Source organism: Nycticebus coucang, chromosome Y, assembly GCF_027406575.1.
Source record: "Nycticebus coucang isolate mNycCou1 chromosome Y, mNycCou1.pri, whole genome shotgun sequence".
NCBI classification, from domain to species: domain Eukaryota; kingdom Metazoa; phylum Chordata; class Mammalia; order Primates; family Lorisidae; genus Nycticebus; species Nycticebus coucang.
The window spans coordinates 30,273,443-30,286,552 of NC_069805.1; the positions used below are offsets into that span (position 1 = coordinate 30,273,443).

At 39.1% G+C, this 13,110-nt stretch overlaps 2 protein-coding genes across 6 annotated transcripts in view; both read left to right on the forward strand.

Moving 5' to 3' along the window:
* LOC128579086 (zinc finger protein 679-like) overlaps positions 1-5,784 on the forward strand; it is a 66,094-nt gene extending 60,310 nt beyond the window's left edge. Inside the window, exon 5 of one of the 5 annotated variants that reach the window (XM_053581362.1) lies at positions 5,741-5,784. In XM_053581362.1, coding sequence (XP_053437337.1) covers positions 5,741-5,769 — 29 coding nt within the window. In that variant the 3' untranslated portion in view covers positions 5,770-5,784. Of the gene's footprint in view, positions 1-1,413; positions 1,577-1,768; positions 1,871-4,314; positions 5,005-5,740 lie in introns of those variants that run through there. The other 4 variants (XM_053581364.1, XM_053581360.1, XM_053581361.1 and 1 more) reach the window with 4 other exon arrangements.
* A 355-nt stretch (positions 5,785-6,139) lies between these two features.
* Positions 6,140-10,132, forward strand: LOC128579051 (zinc finger protein 493-like). The gene is made up of 2 exons (XM_053581344.1): positions 6,140-8,284; positions 10,124-10,132. The coding sequence occupies exons 1-2, from the start codon at positions 6,140-6,142 to the stop codon at positions 10,130-10,132; spliced, it is 2,154 nt and encodes a 717-aa protein (XP_053437319.1).
* Positions 10,133-13,110: the final 2,978 nt, after the last annotated feature.

A 13,110-nucleotide genomic window follows, 5' to 3' on the forward strand; every position in this document is an offset into this window, starting at 1 on the left:
ACGCACACACATACACAGAAACACAGTAGACCTTTGTAAGTTGACCACCCAAAGGATTGTAAAAATCTTGTCAACACACATAGGTCATTAGCATAAGGAACTTGGCCTAGCGTTCTGATATGTACTTGTGTTGCATGCCCAGTCTTCGTACATTAGGTGAACTTGGAGAGTTGTTTAATGTAGGGAGGTGGTAAATTGGGTGTCTGTCTGTATGTACATATACACACAAGTAGATATATAAACATCTCATATACACATACAAAAAAAGTGCCAAGGTCTTCAGGCCTGTGTCCATTGTCATGAGTAAGTATCTCCTTTCAGGTCTCTGGATAGGTGGGAACAGCCCCAGATCATGGCTGGGAGAAGTAGGAGATGCCCACATAACCACTTCAGCATTCTCAGTGGGGCTTGGCGCCCATAGCCCAGTGGTTATGGCACTCACAACACACACCAAGGGTGGCCGGTTTGAACCCAGCCCAGGCCTGCTAAACAACAACTACAACTGCAACAAAAAAATAGCCAGGCATTGTGTTGGGTACCTGTTGTCCCAACTACTTAGGAGGCTGAGGCAAAAGAATCACTGAAGCTCAAGACTTGGAGGTTGCTATGAGCTGTGATGCCGTAGTACTCTACCTAGCACAACATATTGAGACTCTGTCCCCCCTCCAAAAAAAAAGAAACAAAATTCTCAGTGGGACAATTTTATTTTAGTGTTCATTCTGAGTATGATGTATGATATTTCATTGTGATTTTGCTTTGCATTTCGTCAGCAGCTACTAATTTTGAGCACCCTTTCAAATGCTTGTTAGCTCTATATCTTGTTTGAAAAATGTCAGTTCAATCCTATGTCACTTTTTCTTTTCTTTTTTTTTTCTTTTTAAGAGACAGAGTCTCACTTTGTCACTGTTGGTAGAGTGCTGTGATGTCACAGCTCACAGCAACCTCCAGCTCTTGGGCTTAGGTGACTTTTTTGCCTCAGTCCCAAGTAGCTAGAACTATAGGCGCTCGCCACAAAGCTTGGCTATTTGCTGCAGTTTACCCTGGACTGGGTTTGAACCTGCTTTTCTAGGTATATGGGGCCAGCGCCCTACTCACTGAGACACGGGCTCTGCCCTTTCATTTTTTTTTTTTTTTATTGAGAGAGAGTGTCACTGTTGCTCTTGGTAGAGTGCTGTATCATCATAGTTCACAGCAACCTCAAACTCCTGGGATAGAGAGTATCTTGCCTCAGCCTCCCAAGTACCTGGGAGTACAGGCACCCGCCTCAATTCCCAGCTATATTTTAGAGAGGAGGCCTCACTGTTGCTCAGGCTCTTCACAACCTCTCCTGGCCTGAAGCAATCCTCCAGCCTCATCCTTCAAGAGTGCTACTATTACAGCCCTGAGACACCATGGCCAGCCTTATTTTGCTAGTTTTGACTAGAGAGATCTGTCATGTTTCTTTGTTAGGTCTAAGTAATACACCATGTTCAAGTTGTCTGTTACCTTATTAATCTTTTTTCTAACCTTTAGTTGATTATTAAAAGTGGTGTGTTATGTAAGGGTATATGGCACACCTCCTGGGTGAGGGACATAACTATAAGCAGGACTTTACCTAACAAATGCAAACATTGTAACCTAATTTTCTAATTTTTGTTTTTTGAGAGTCTAAGTTGTTGACTTGGGTAGAGTACCGTGGTGTCTTAGCTCACAGCAACCTCCAACTCTTGGGCTCAAGTGATTCTTTTGCCCCAGTTATTCTGTTTTATTCTGTTTTTATTTTTTTGAGACAGAGCTTCAAGCTGTCACCCTGGGTAGCATGCTATGGCATCACAGCTCACAGCAACCTCCAACTCCTGGGCTGAAATGATTCTCCTGACTCTGCCTCTCAAGTAGCTGAGACTACAGATGCCTGCCACAACACCCGGCTATATTTTGGTTGCAGCAGTGATTGTTGTTTGGCGTGCCAGGCTAGATTTTAACCCACCAGATCAGGTGTATGTGGCTGATTCCTTAGCTGCTTGAGCTACAGGCACCGAGCCCGGTTATTCTATTTTTAGTAGAGATGGGGGTCTTGCTCTGCTCAGGCTGGTCTGGAACACATGAGCTCAAGCTATCCACCCTCCCAAAGTAGTATGATTATAGGTGTGAGCCACCATGCCCAGTGTGTGATCTAATTGTTTATATCCTCATATTAATCTGAAATTTTAAAAAAGAAAAAAAAAAACTAGGGTCTAAAATTAAAAATGACCACACAGCTGTTTCTTCCTTTGCTTTTGCCATGATTTATTTCTTATGTTTGGAATCAATGGTGTTATACATGTTTATATTATACAAGATATGTGATATACCTAAATGAGGTTTGTGAGTATAAGTAATAGATAGTGAGGATTCTTTGTAAACCGGCCTATTCTATTACTACTACTACTACTATTTTTGTAAATAATCTGATTTCTTTCTTAGTTTACTTCAGATGAATTCTATAGATATTTTCTTTCTGAACACCTTGAAGAAGGGAAATTATAAAAAGTTCTTAAAGATATAACAATATTATTAATTTTATTTAGACTCATATCAAGCTAACTTCAATTGAATGCAAAAATTATAACTGTTCATATTCCTTATTTTTTTGTTCTATGGTTTTTGTTTTGTTTTGTTTTGTTGTCATAGTCTCACTCTTTGTCCCTGAGTAGAGTGCTGTGGCATCGTCATAGCTCACAGCAACCTCAAACTCTTGGATGAAGGAGATCGTCTTGCTTTAGTCTTTCCAATAGCTGGAAATACAGGCCTCTGTCACAATGCCTGACCAGTTTTTGGTTTTGTTTTGTTTTGTTTTTGAGACAGTCTCACTTTTGTCACCCTCATTAGAGTGCAGTGCTGTCATAGCTCTCAGCAATCTACCACTCTTGTGCTGAAATGATTCTCTTGCCTCAGACTCTCTAGTAGCTATGAATACAGGTGCTTGCCATAATGTCCAGCTACTTTTAGAGATGAGGTCTCTCTCTGGCTCAGGCTGGCGTGGAACCTGTGAGCTCAGGAAATCCACCGGCCTTGACATTCCAAGTGCTAGGACTATAGGCGTGAGCCACCTCGCCCTGCATTTCTTTCAACTTACTGATGTCACCAATTTCATCTTCTTACACTGAACACTTATACCATTAATAGAAGTTTCATATTAAGATTATGTTTTTGTCTTTCAATTTTAGCATGATTAAAAAATTTTCTGGGGCTTAGCGCCTATGGCTCAAGCGGCTAAGGTGCCAGTCACATACACCTGAGCTGGCGGGTTCGAATCCAGGCCAAGCCCGCCAAACAACAATGATGCCTGCAGAAAAAAAAAAAAATAGCCAGGCATTGTGGCGGGTGCCTGTAGTCCCAGCTACTTGGAAGGTGGAGGCAGGAGAATCCCTTGAGCCCAGGAGTTGGAGGTTACTGTGAGCTCCAGTGATGCAAAAGCACTCAACGCAGGGTGACCATTTAAGGCTCTGTCTGAAAAGAAAAAAGCTTTCTGGGCTCGACGCCTGTAGCTCAGTGGCTACAGCATCAGCCACATATACCGGAGATGGCAGGTTTGAATCCAGCCCTGACCTGGCAAATAGCAATGACAACTACAACCAAAATATGCCCTGGTGTTATGTGAGGTGCCTGTAGTCCCAGCCACTTGGGAAGCTGAGGCAGGAAACTTAGTTAACCCCAGGAGTTTGAGGTTGCTTTAAGCTGTGATGCCATGGCACTCTACCCAGGGTGTCAGCTTAAGACTCTGTTTCAAAAAACAAAAATTAGGGCAGCACCTGTGGCTCAGTGGGTAGGGCACTGGCCTCATATACCAAGGGTGGTGGGTTCAAACCTGGCCCTAGCCAAACTTCAACAAAAAAAAAAAAGCCGGGCATTGTGGTAGGCACGTGTAGTCCCAGAAACTCGGGAGTTGGAGGTAAAGAGAGTCGCCTAAGCCCAGAAGTTGGAGGTTGCTGTGAACTGTGTGATGCCATGGCACTCTACCAAGGGCAATAAAGTGAGACTATGTTTCTACAAACAAACAAACAAAAGAAAAAAAAACTAAAACTAAAAGTGCTTCCTGCCCTATCATTATAATACTACAACATTTTACTTAAATGTACTTAGTTTTTTTTTTTTTCAGATTTACTTATTGTTACCTAATTTAGGATCGTTCCCAAGCATAATTTTATGATTTCAATGAAAGGGGCTTCCTTTGACATATCTTCTTTGGCAGTTTTCAGCATTCATTTATCTTGATAAATGTTTATTTTTTTCTTTATCTTGAAGGGATGTTTTGCTGGATAAAATGTATGAGTTTTGAAATTTTTGTTCTTTCAGCACTTTGACTATATCATCCAACTCTTTTTTGATATGGAAGGTGTGTGTTGAAAAATCCACTAGTAATCTCAGAAGAGCATGCTTAGAGGTGACACATCTGTTTCCTTTCATGGCTTTCAAGATACTCTTGTGTAGCTTTCAAATCTTTGATCGTCATGTGTCTTTTTATGGGTTTCTTTGTGTTTCTCCTAGCTGAAGTGTGGTGAGCTTGATGTTCTGTATTTTTTTTCTTTGAAATTTTCTCAGTCTTTTCCCTGTGTTCTTCAACTTAGGAATTTCTCTTTTTTTAAAGCTTTTATTTTTTTGTTTATATCTCCATTTTTATGACTTTAGTTAGTTTGTATCATTCCCATTTCATCCATTTACCATCATGAAGATAAAACTCTTAGGTAATATATACATCTCTCTTTTTTTATGGTTGATTGTACATTATTTATTTTGTTTCCTCTGGTTTTGTCACCCTATTATTTTTTACATGTTCTAATCTTTCATTGACTTTTGAGGATCACAAAAGTCACCTTTCTTTTGTTGTTTTTTTTTGAGACAGAGTCTCACTTCTTTACACTTGGTAGAGTGCCCTGGCATCAAATATCACAGCAATGTCAAACTCTTGGGCTTAAGGGATTCTATTGCCTCAAACTCTCAATTAGCTGGGACTTCAGGCGTCCACCACAGTGCCTGGCTATTTTTTTTTTTTTGGTAGTTGTCATTGTTGTTAAGGTGGCCCAGGCTGGGTTCACACCCGCCAGCCTCCGTGTTTGTGGCTGGCACCATAACCGCTGTACAATGGGCGCCTAGCCACATAAGGCACCTTTCACAAAATCCATGATGTGGCTTTACCTTACAGGACTCTGACACACATTACCAGACTAGAGGCAGTTTAGTATACATTCTGAAAGTGTTTTGTTTGTGGATGTGTGTGGCTATTTTCTAGCTGAAGCATTTTCTCCACATTTCCTCCTAAGAACTTGTAATCACTTTCTAGACCTGAATCTGTCTGTTGTCTTGGAGTCTCTCTGGTGCTGTAACAATATTTTACCTTTAGTTTCAGGTCCCCCATCAGTTTTATAAAAACAGCACCATTCTCGGGTGGCACCTGTGGCTCAAAGGAGTAGGGCGCCAGCCCCATATGCCAGAGGTGGCGGGTTCAAACCCAGCCCTAGCCAAAAACAAAACAAAACAAAACAAACTGTACTCTCTGCAGTCTCTTCAGCACTCTCCCTCATGAGACACATAAGCTATCTTTAGAAAAGCCCTGAAAAGCAAGTAGAGTTAATGCAGGTCTCTATTTTTCTTTTGAGAAAAAAGTTTACTTTCATATGGGCAATGCTGTTTTCAGATGGGGGAATGGAAGTGGTCTGAGCTGCTGGGACTACAGGTGTCTGCCACTCACCCCACTAATTTTTTCTATTTTTGGTATAAACAGGGTTTCGCTCTGGCTCAGACTGCTCTTGAATGCCTGTGTTGAAGCAATCCACTCACACATTCTCCCAGACATGTAGTTGGGAGCAAACATGAACTACTGTACCCGGCCTGTATATGCCTCTTCACATTGTGGTCACCTGCTGGGCTGAAAATTTTCACTTTGTTTTTATAGTCCCTAAAATATAGTATATATTTCTAACTTATACGTATTTTGAAAATTATTAGGGCATTTGTGCTGTCCTGTGCCATCTTGCTACTGTGCTGGGCATAATTTTACAGACAGAATTTGTAATGTATATTTATTCACTTGTGATGAAACTCAATGGCATAATTTTGTATTTTTAAATTTCTTTCAGTTATATCTAATCATTCCACCCAGAGAAATTCACAAGTGCTGGGCATGAACATTTTATTACCAGAGATAATCCTGAGAAGATATGAAAATGACGGCCCTGAGAATTTAAACTCAATAAAAGACTGGGATAGAGTGTATAAGTATAAGCAGCAGAACGTATCTTACAACAGACTAGATGAAAGTTTAACAGCTATGCATGGTAAAATCTACCAATGCAGTAAATGTTTCAAAGTTGTCAGAAAGTTATCAAATGTAAATAGACATAAGATGATATATACTGGAGAAATAACATTGAAGTGTAAAAAATATGAAAAAGTCTTAAAACTATGCTCAAACTTCCGTAAACATAAGATAACCCATTCTGTGGAAAAGCAGTACAAATGTAAAGAATATTGCAAAGTCTTTAAATCTTGCTCAAGACTGTCTAAACACAGGGAACTTCATACTGCAGAGAAAATTTACCATTGTGAGAATGATGACAAGTATCTTAGCCACAGCTCAAAATATTATAACTATGAGACAATTTATAATGTAGACAATCCTTACAAATTTGAAGCATGTGACAAATCCTTTAACCATTACTCATCCCTTTCTGTACATAAAAGAATTCATTCTGGAGAGAAACCCTACAAATGTGAAGAATGTTGCAAACCCTTTAAGGATTCCTCAACTCTTTCTGTACATAAAATAATTCATTCTGGAGAGAAACCCTACAAATGTGAAGAATGTGGAAAAGCCTTTAATGATTCCTCTACTCTTTCTGCACATAAAAGAATTCATTCTGGAGAGAAACCTTACAAATGTGAAGAATGTGGAAAAGCCTTTAACCATTCCTCAACCCTTTCTGTACATAAAAGAATTCATTCTGGAGAGAAACCCTACAAATGTGAAGAATGTGGAAAAGCCTTTAAGAATTCCTCAACCTTTTCTATACATAGAAGAATTCATTCTGGAGAGAAACCCTACAAATGTCAAGAATGTGGAAAAGCCTTTAACTATTCCTCAATCCTTTCTGTACACAAAAGAATTCATTCTGGAGAGAAACCCTACAAATGTCAAGAATGTGGAAAAGCCTTTAATGATTCCTCTACTCTTTCTGCACATAAAAGAATTCATTCTGGAGAGAAATCCTACAAATGTCAAGAATGTGGCAAAGCCTTTAATTATTCCTCTACTCTTTCTGCACATAAAAGAATTCATTCTGGAGAGAAACCCTACAAATGTGAAGAATGTGCAAAAGCCTTTAATGGTTTCTCTAAACTTTCTGTACATAAAAGAATTCATTCTGGAGAGAAACCCTACAAATGTGAAGAATGTGGCAAAGCCTTTAACCAGTACTCACATCTTTCTGTACATAAAAGAATTCATTCTGGAGAGAAACCCTACAAATGTCAAGAATGTGGAAAAGCCTTTAACTATTCCTCAATCCTTTCTGTACACAAAAGAATTCATTCTGGAGAGAAACCCTACAAATGTCAAGAATGTGGAAAAGCCTTTAATGATTTCTCTAAACTTTCTGTACATAAAAGAATTCATTCTGGAGAGAAACCCTACAAATGTCAAGAATGTGGAAAAGCCTTTAACCAGTACTCACATCTTTCTGTACATAAAAGAATTCATTCTGGAGAGAAACCCTACAAATGTGAAGAATGTGGAAAAGCCTTTAACCATTCCTCAATCCTTTCTGTACACAAAAGAATTCATTCTGGAGAGAAACCCTACAAATGTGAAGAATGTGGAAAAGCCTTTAATGATTTCTCTAAACTTTCTGTACATAAAAGAATTCATTCTGGAGAGAAACCCTACAAATGTCAAGAATGTGGAAAAGCCTTTAAGGATTCCTCAACCCTTTCTGTACATAAAAAAATTCATTCTGGAGAGAAACCCTACAAATGTCAAGAATGTGGAAAAGCCTTTAACCGGTCCTCAAACCTTTCTGTACACAAAAGAATTCATTCTGGAGAGAAACCCTACAAATGTCAAGAATGTGGAAAAGCCTTTAACCAGTCCTCAAGCCTTTCTGTACACAAAAGAATTCATTCTGGAGAGAAACCCTACAAATGTGAAGTATGTCGAAGAGCCTTTAAGGATTCCTCAACCCTTTCTGTACACAAAAGAATTCATTCTGGAGAGAAACCCTACAAATGTGAAGTATGTCGAAGAGCCTTTAAGGATTCCTCAACCCTTTCTGTACACAAAAGAATTCATTCTGGAGAGAAACATTAGAAATATGAATAGTGTGGCAAACCCTTTAACTCAGGGTCATACCAGCCTTTACAATAAAAAAAAAAAATGAGATAACATGGAAACCCTAGAAATATGAAGAATCTGGCAGTACTTTAATTGGTTTTCATAACTTAGGAAGCTTATTAGAATTTACACTGGAGAGAAATCCTACAACTGTGAATGGTATGGTGATGCACTTAAGCAGAGCTGAAACTTTACTACACATAAGAAAATTCATATTGGAGAGAGATCTTACAAATGAGAATAATATGGCAAACGTTTTAACTGATTCTTGGCCCTTAGTAAACAAGAGAAATCATGTCAGAGAAAAATCATAATATGAAGGTGTGTGGAAGCTTTATACCAGTAATTATAGTTTTCTGTAGAATTACAGTAGAATTCATGTTAAACAGAAAAGCTATAAATGTGAAGAAGGTGACAAGTGTTTAACTTCTGCTCAAACATTTCTCTATGAAATTTATGATCAAGAAAACCCCTACAACTGTGAAGACAATGTTGAATCTTATAACCAGGCTTTATTGCTCATACTTTTCTAATCGTAATTCATAAGAAAGAAATATCCTGCAAATATTTCAATGATGTCTTAAAGGTGTGTTTATCCTGTTTGGTAGGACTAGGGAGAGACAGGGGCAGATGGTTCTAGGGCATCCCTTGTCCATAATAAGAAGGAAGAAAATTACCAGAGTGGGCTGCCAAGAAAGAAAAGCATTTCAGGAAAATAATTTCAAGCCAGAAGTGTACTTGTCAAGAATGCTATGGAAAATATTCCTTCATAGGCAGAAAGTTGGAACAGATAACTTCTAGTTACCACAACTGTGGTATGTGTGGAGTTCAATACAGCCAGAGTTTAAAACACAATGAATTAAAGAAAAAAAGTATCTGTAATTATTCAGATAACTCATGTTTAAATCTATCTACTTGTTAAAATTGTACAAAATACTACATGGTCATTGTAGATGGTTACAGAGTATTTTCACAGAAGAAAATTGTGAGAGTTGTAATAAAATTATTCACTTCTATTTTCAGCAGTTTTAAAATAAAGTTGATTTTTCTGGGAAAAAAAGAAAAGCATTTCAGGAAGGCTTTCAAAAACTAAACTGATGTTTGCTTTACAAAAATGACTTGCAGAGCTGGAGAAACCCCAGTGTAGAGATATGGCCAAAGCCACAAAAACAGGTCTTTGCAGCATGCATACAAGTAAGGTGACAGTAGCCTCAAGTGACCCATTTTCATAAACACAGTAAAATTCTTATCACTTTTATCACAGATTACAAATACTATGACAACTTCTAGAAATTGCTTTACAGGGATAGAAATGGGAGGACAGTCCATTCCGGAATTTGTCCCCCTTTCCAGTAAAAATAGTAAATATATTACCACCACCACCCCCACCGCATCACTTAAGATAGATTGGAAAATTATCATGAAGGGGAAAAATCTCACTAACCCAGGGTGTTCTCCACTTGATAAGGTAGATGTCTTCCTTCTCTGGAGTGTACTGTGCTTTAATAAACTTTGACCTTCTGCTCACTTGTATCTACTTGTTCTGCTCATTTGTTCCGCTGTCTTGGTACCAGTAAGTTTGCTTTGTCACCTGGAACCTAAAACCAGGGAACACACACTTGACATCTGTTCCCCATATGTGACATTTTAGTGCCAAAATCTGGGAGGAAAGTGCATTTTCAGCAAGATAAGGTAATGGAACATTAGACATTCTGAATTCACGCTGCCTGATGTACAGTACTTATTACACTTACAGCTCTCACTCTTTTTGCTTTCCAGGTAATGTAGCTCCTTACCTACCCCTGCTCCATTTTCCTTCATTTTTGTTTTTTTTTTATCTCCACAATGCTCATCATCTCCCAGTTGGATCTAATATTGGAAAGCATACAAAGGGGCCTCTAGCTCCACAAGCAAAACATTAAAGCACATTTTTAAGGTCCTGATAAGGAGAATTGGGATGAAGAGACAGCAAGAGAGAGCCAAGTCAGCATCAGTCCCCAAGAGCAGTAGGAAGCTTTTGAAATGCTGGTTACCACTAGGAAAGAAGGTTGTCAGGAACAGAGTTACTCTAGGGTCAGGCAAGAAGCCACCAGGCCAGACCCTTTCCCGCATCATGACAATGGGTTCCTGGAGTCAGGAATGGCTCAGGAAGCAGCCTCTGCTGGGACCATCCATTCAGTACTAGAGAGATGCCCTGGAAGTGACATTTCCCTCCCCTGGAGATAGGGGATCAAACTTGATTTCCAGACCTCGTGAAATCCCTGAAGCAGCTCTGAATTTCTGAAACTCTTGTGGTTTGGTGGACACACTCCAGCTTCAGCACAAGGCCCACTTTCAGATGCTGGGAAGGCTGTTTGTTGGGTAGTTGTCTGTGTCACTGTAAACAAATTGATGTTCATAACATGAGAGCCACACCTCTGCTCTTCCTGAATATTCTGGGACTGTCTTTCTCTCTCACATCTTTCTTTAAAATGGAAGGCAAAATATAAACCTATAGGGTACTCTAAAATCCCTCTGCTCCCTGGTTGATGATGCCTTATTTTTTTTTAGTGCTTTCCAGCTGGCCTACCCCATTGTTTGATGAAGTCTAAACTTTAACCTAGAGACCGAAATCCTGTAAAACCACCTTCCCAGGTCTTTAAATAGAAAGGACTTAATGGGGTTTGCATTTTCATTCAAAGCAGGAAAAAAACTTAAAGCAAGAAGAAACCAGTATGTAGTAGAGAGATGTGAAGAAACTCATGAATATTAAGAAACATGGGCGGCAAGTCACACTAAAAGGAAAGACAAAGATTTTGTGTATGACAAAACCTAATAACAATATTTCTCCTAAAATAAGTGATGGTTTAAGAAGAAAATATATATATGTGTGTGTATATATATATATATATTTTTTTTTTTGAGACAGTCTCAAGCTGCGGCACTGGGTAGAGTTCTGTAACATCACTGCTCACAGCAACCTCAAACTCTTGGCCTTAAACGATCCTCTTGCTTCAGCCTTCCAAGTAGCTAGGACTAAGGCGCCCACCACAAAACCCAGATATTTTTTGATTATAACTGTCACTGTTTGGCAGGCCTGGGTTGGATTTGAACCCACCGGCTCTGGTGTATGTGGCTGGCATCTTAGCTGCTTGAGCTACAGGCGCTGATTCAAGAAGAAAATTTTTTGACAAACATAGGGCTTCACCATGTCAGAAATGGTCTATGTAAAGGATAACATTTACAAAGATAAATTATGAAAAATGTTCTATGTGACCAGGTTGGCCTAACTGAAAGGACTTAATGGGGTTTGCATTTTCATTCAAAGCAGGAAAAAAACTTAAAGCAAGAAGAAACCAGTATGTAGTAGAGAGATGTGAAGAAACGTCCAGGTAAGTGTTAGTTTTGTTTTGAGAATTTGTTTAAAACCTCATCACATTGCTGTGTATTTGTTTAAAGTGACAAACATCAATTATTGAGCATCAATCTGCCACAATAGTGTTAAATCTGCTGCTTTGTAATTTATTCTACCTGCCTGAAGCTGTATTTCCTTAGTTATGGGTTTTGAGATCACCACTCAAGGTTATGAGTTACTCCTTTGAAAATGAAGCAAAGAAAAATAGGAGTCAACTTTATCCTTTAAAACAATAGCCTCTTTTTCTTACTGCCTGACTGACGTTTTCACTCCTTCCTCTGTCTTTAATTCACTCTGCACACCTCTTGGCTTTTTGTTGCTAAGATGACAGACTATTAATGTGTGACTGGTGCCATCCTTGAACAACATATTTTTTCTTTCACAAGAAATGACAAAACTGGACCATTTCTGGTTATGGTACAAACTGGGGACTACCTGCTCTCTTTGCTGCCCTTTTTGAGTTGTGACTTTCTCAATCAGGTAATGTGTTTGCAATGGATTTTTCCCTGCTGCATCAGTTGTGTCTTTTATAAACCTGTAGCCTTGATCTGCTCTTGGTAAGCTTTAGTTAGCCACCTCTCAAGTGGAGGCAAATGGTCTGTGTTTAATCTCCTCACAGACTCCCTGAAAACATTCAGGAAGACACCCCAGATTCCTCTAAGGCTGAATCAATGGACAGCTCTTTCACTGTGGTCAGTAGTAAAACTCCTGGCAGACAGGGAGGTCATGTGACCAAGAGGACTTTGTGACACACAGGCTAAAAAGAGGCACCCAGGCAGAAGTAAGTCGGAAAGACAGGAATTGAGTGTTGAAAGTGGGTGCATGATTTGACAATGTGAAAGAAATGGATCAATATTTGGAATCACACCCTCTCCCTAGACTCAGCCAGGAAGAAATAGAGCTCCTGAACAGACCAATTTCAAGCACTGAGATCAAAGAAACAATAAAAAAATCTTCCAACCAAAAATGCCCAGGACCAGATGGCTTCACTCCAGAATTCAATCAAACCTTCAAGGAACAGCTTATTCCTGTACTGCAGAAATTATTCCAAAAAATTGAGGAAGAAGGAATCTTCCCCAACACATTCTATGAAGCAAACATCACCCTGATACCAAAACCAGGAAAAGATCCAAACAAAAAGGAGAATTTCAGACCAGTCTCACTCATGAATATACATGGAAAAATTCTCAACAAAATCCTAGCCAATAGATTACAACTTATCATCAAAAAAGTCATTCATCATGATCAAGTAGGCTTCATCCCAGGGATGCAATGCTGGTTTAACATACGCAAGTCTATAAACGTTATCCACCATATTAACAGAGGCAAAAATAAAGATCACATGATCCTATCAATAGACGCAGAAAAAGCA

Excerpts from the sequence above, each read along its gene's own strand:
- LOC128579051 (XM_053581344.1), top strand. The coding sequence starts at position 6,140 with ATGAACATTTTATTACCAGAGATAATCCTGAGAAGATATGAAAATGAC.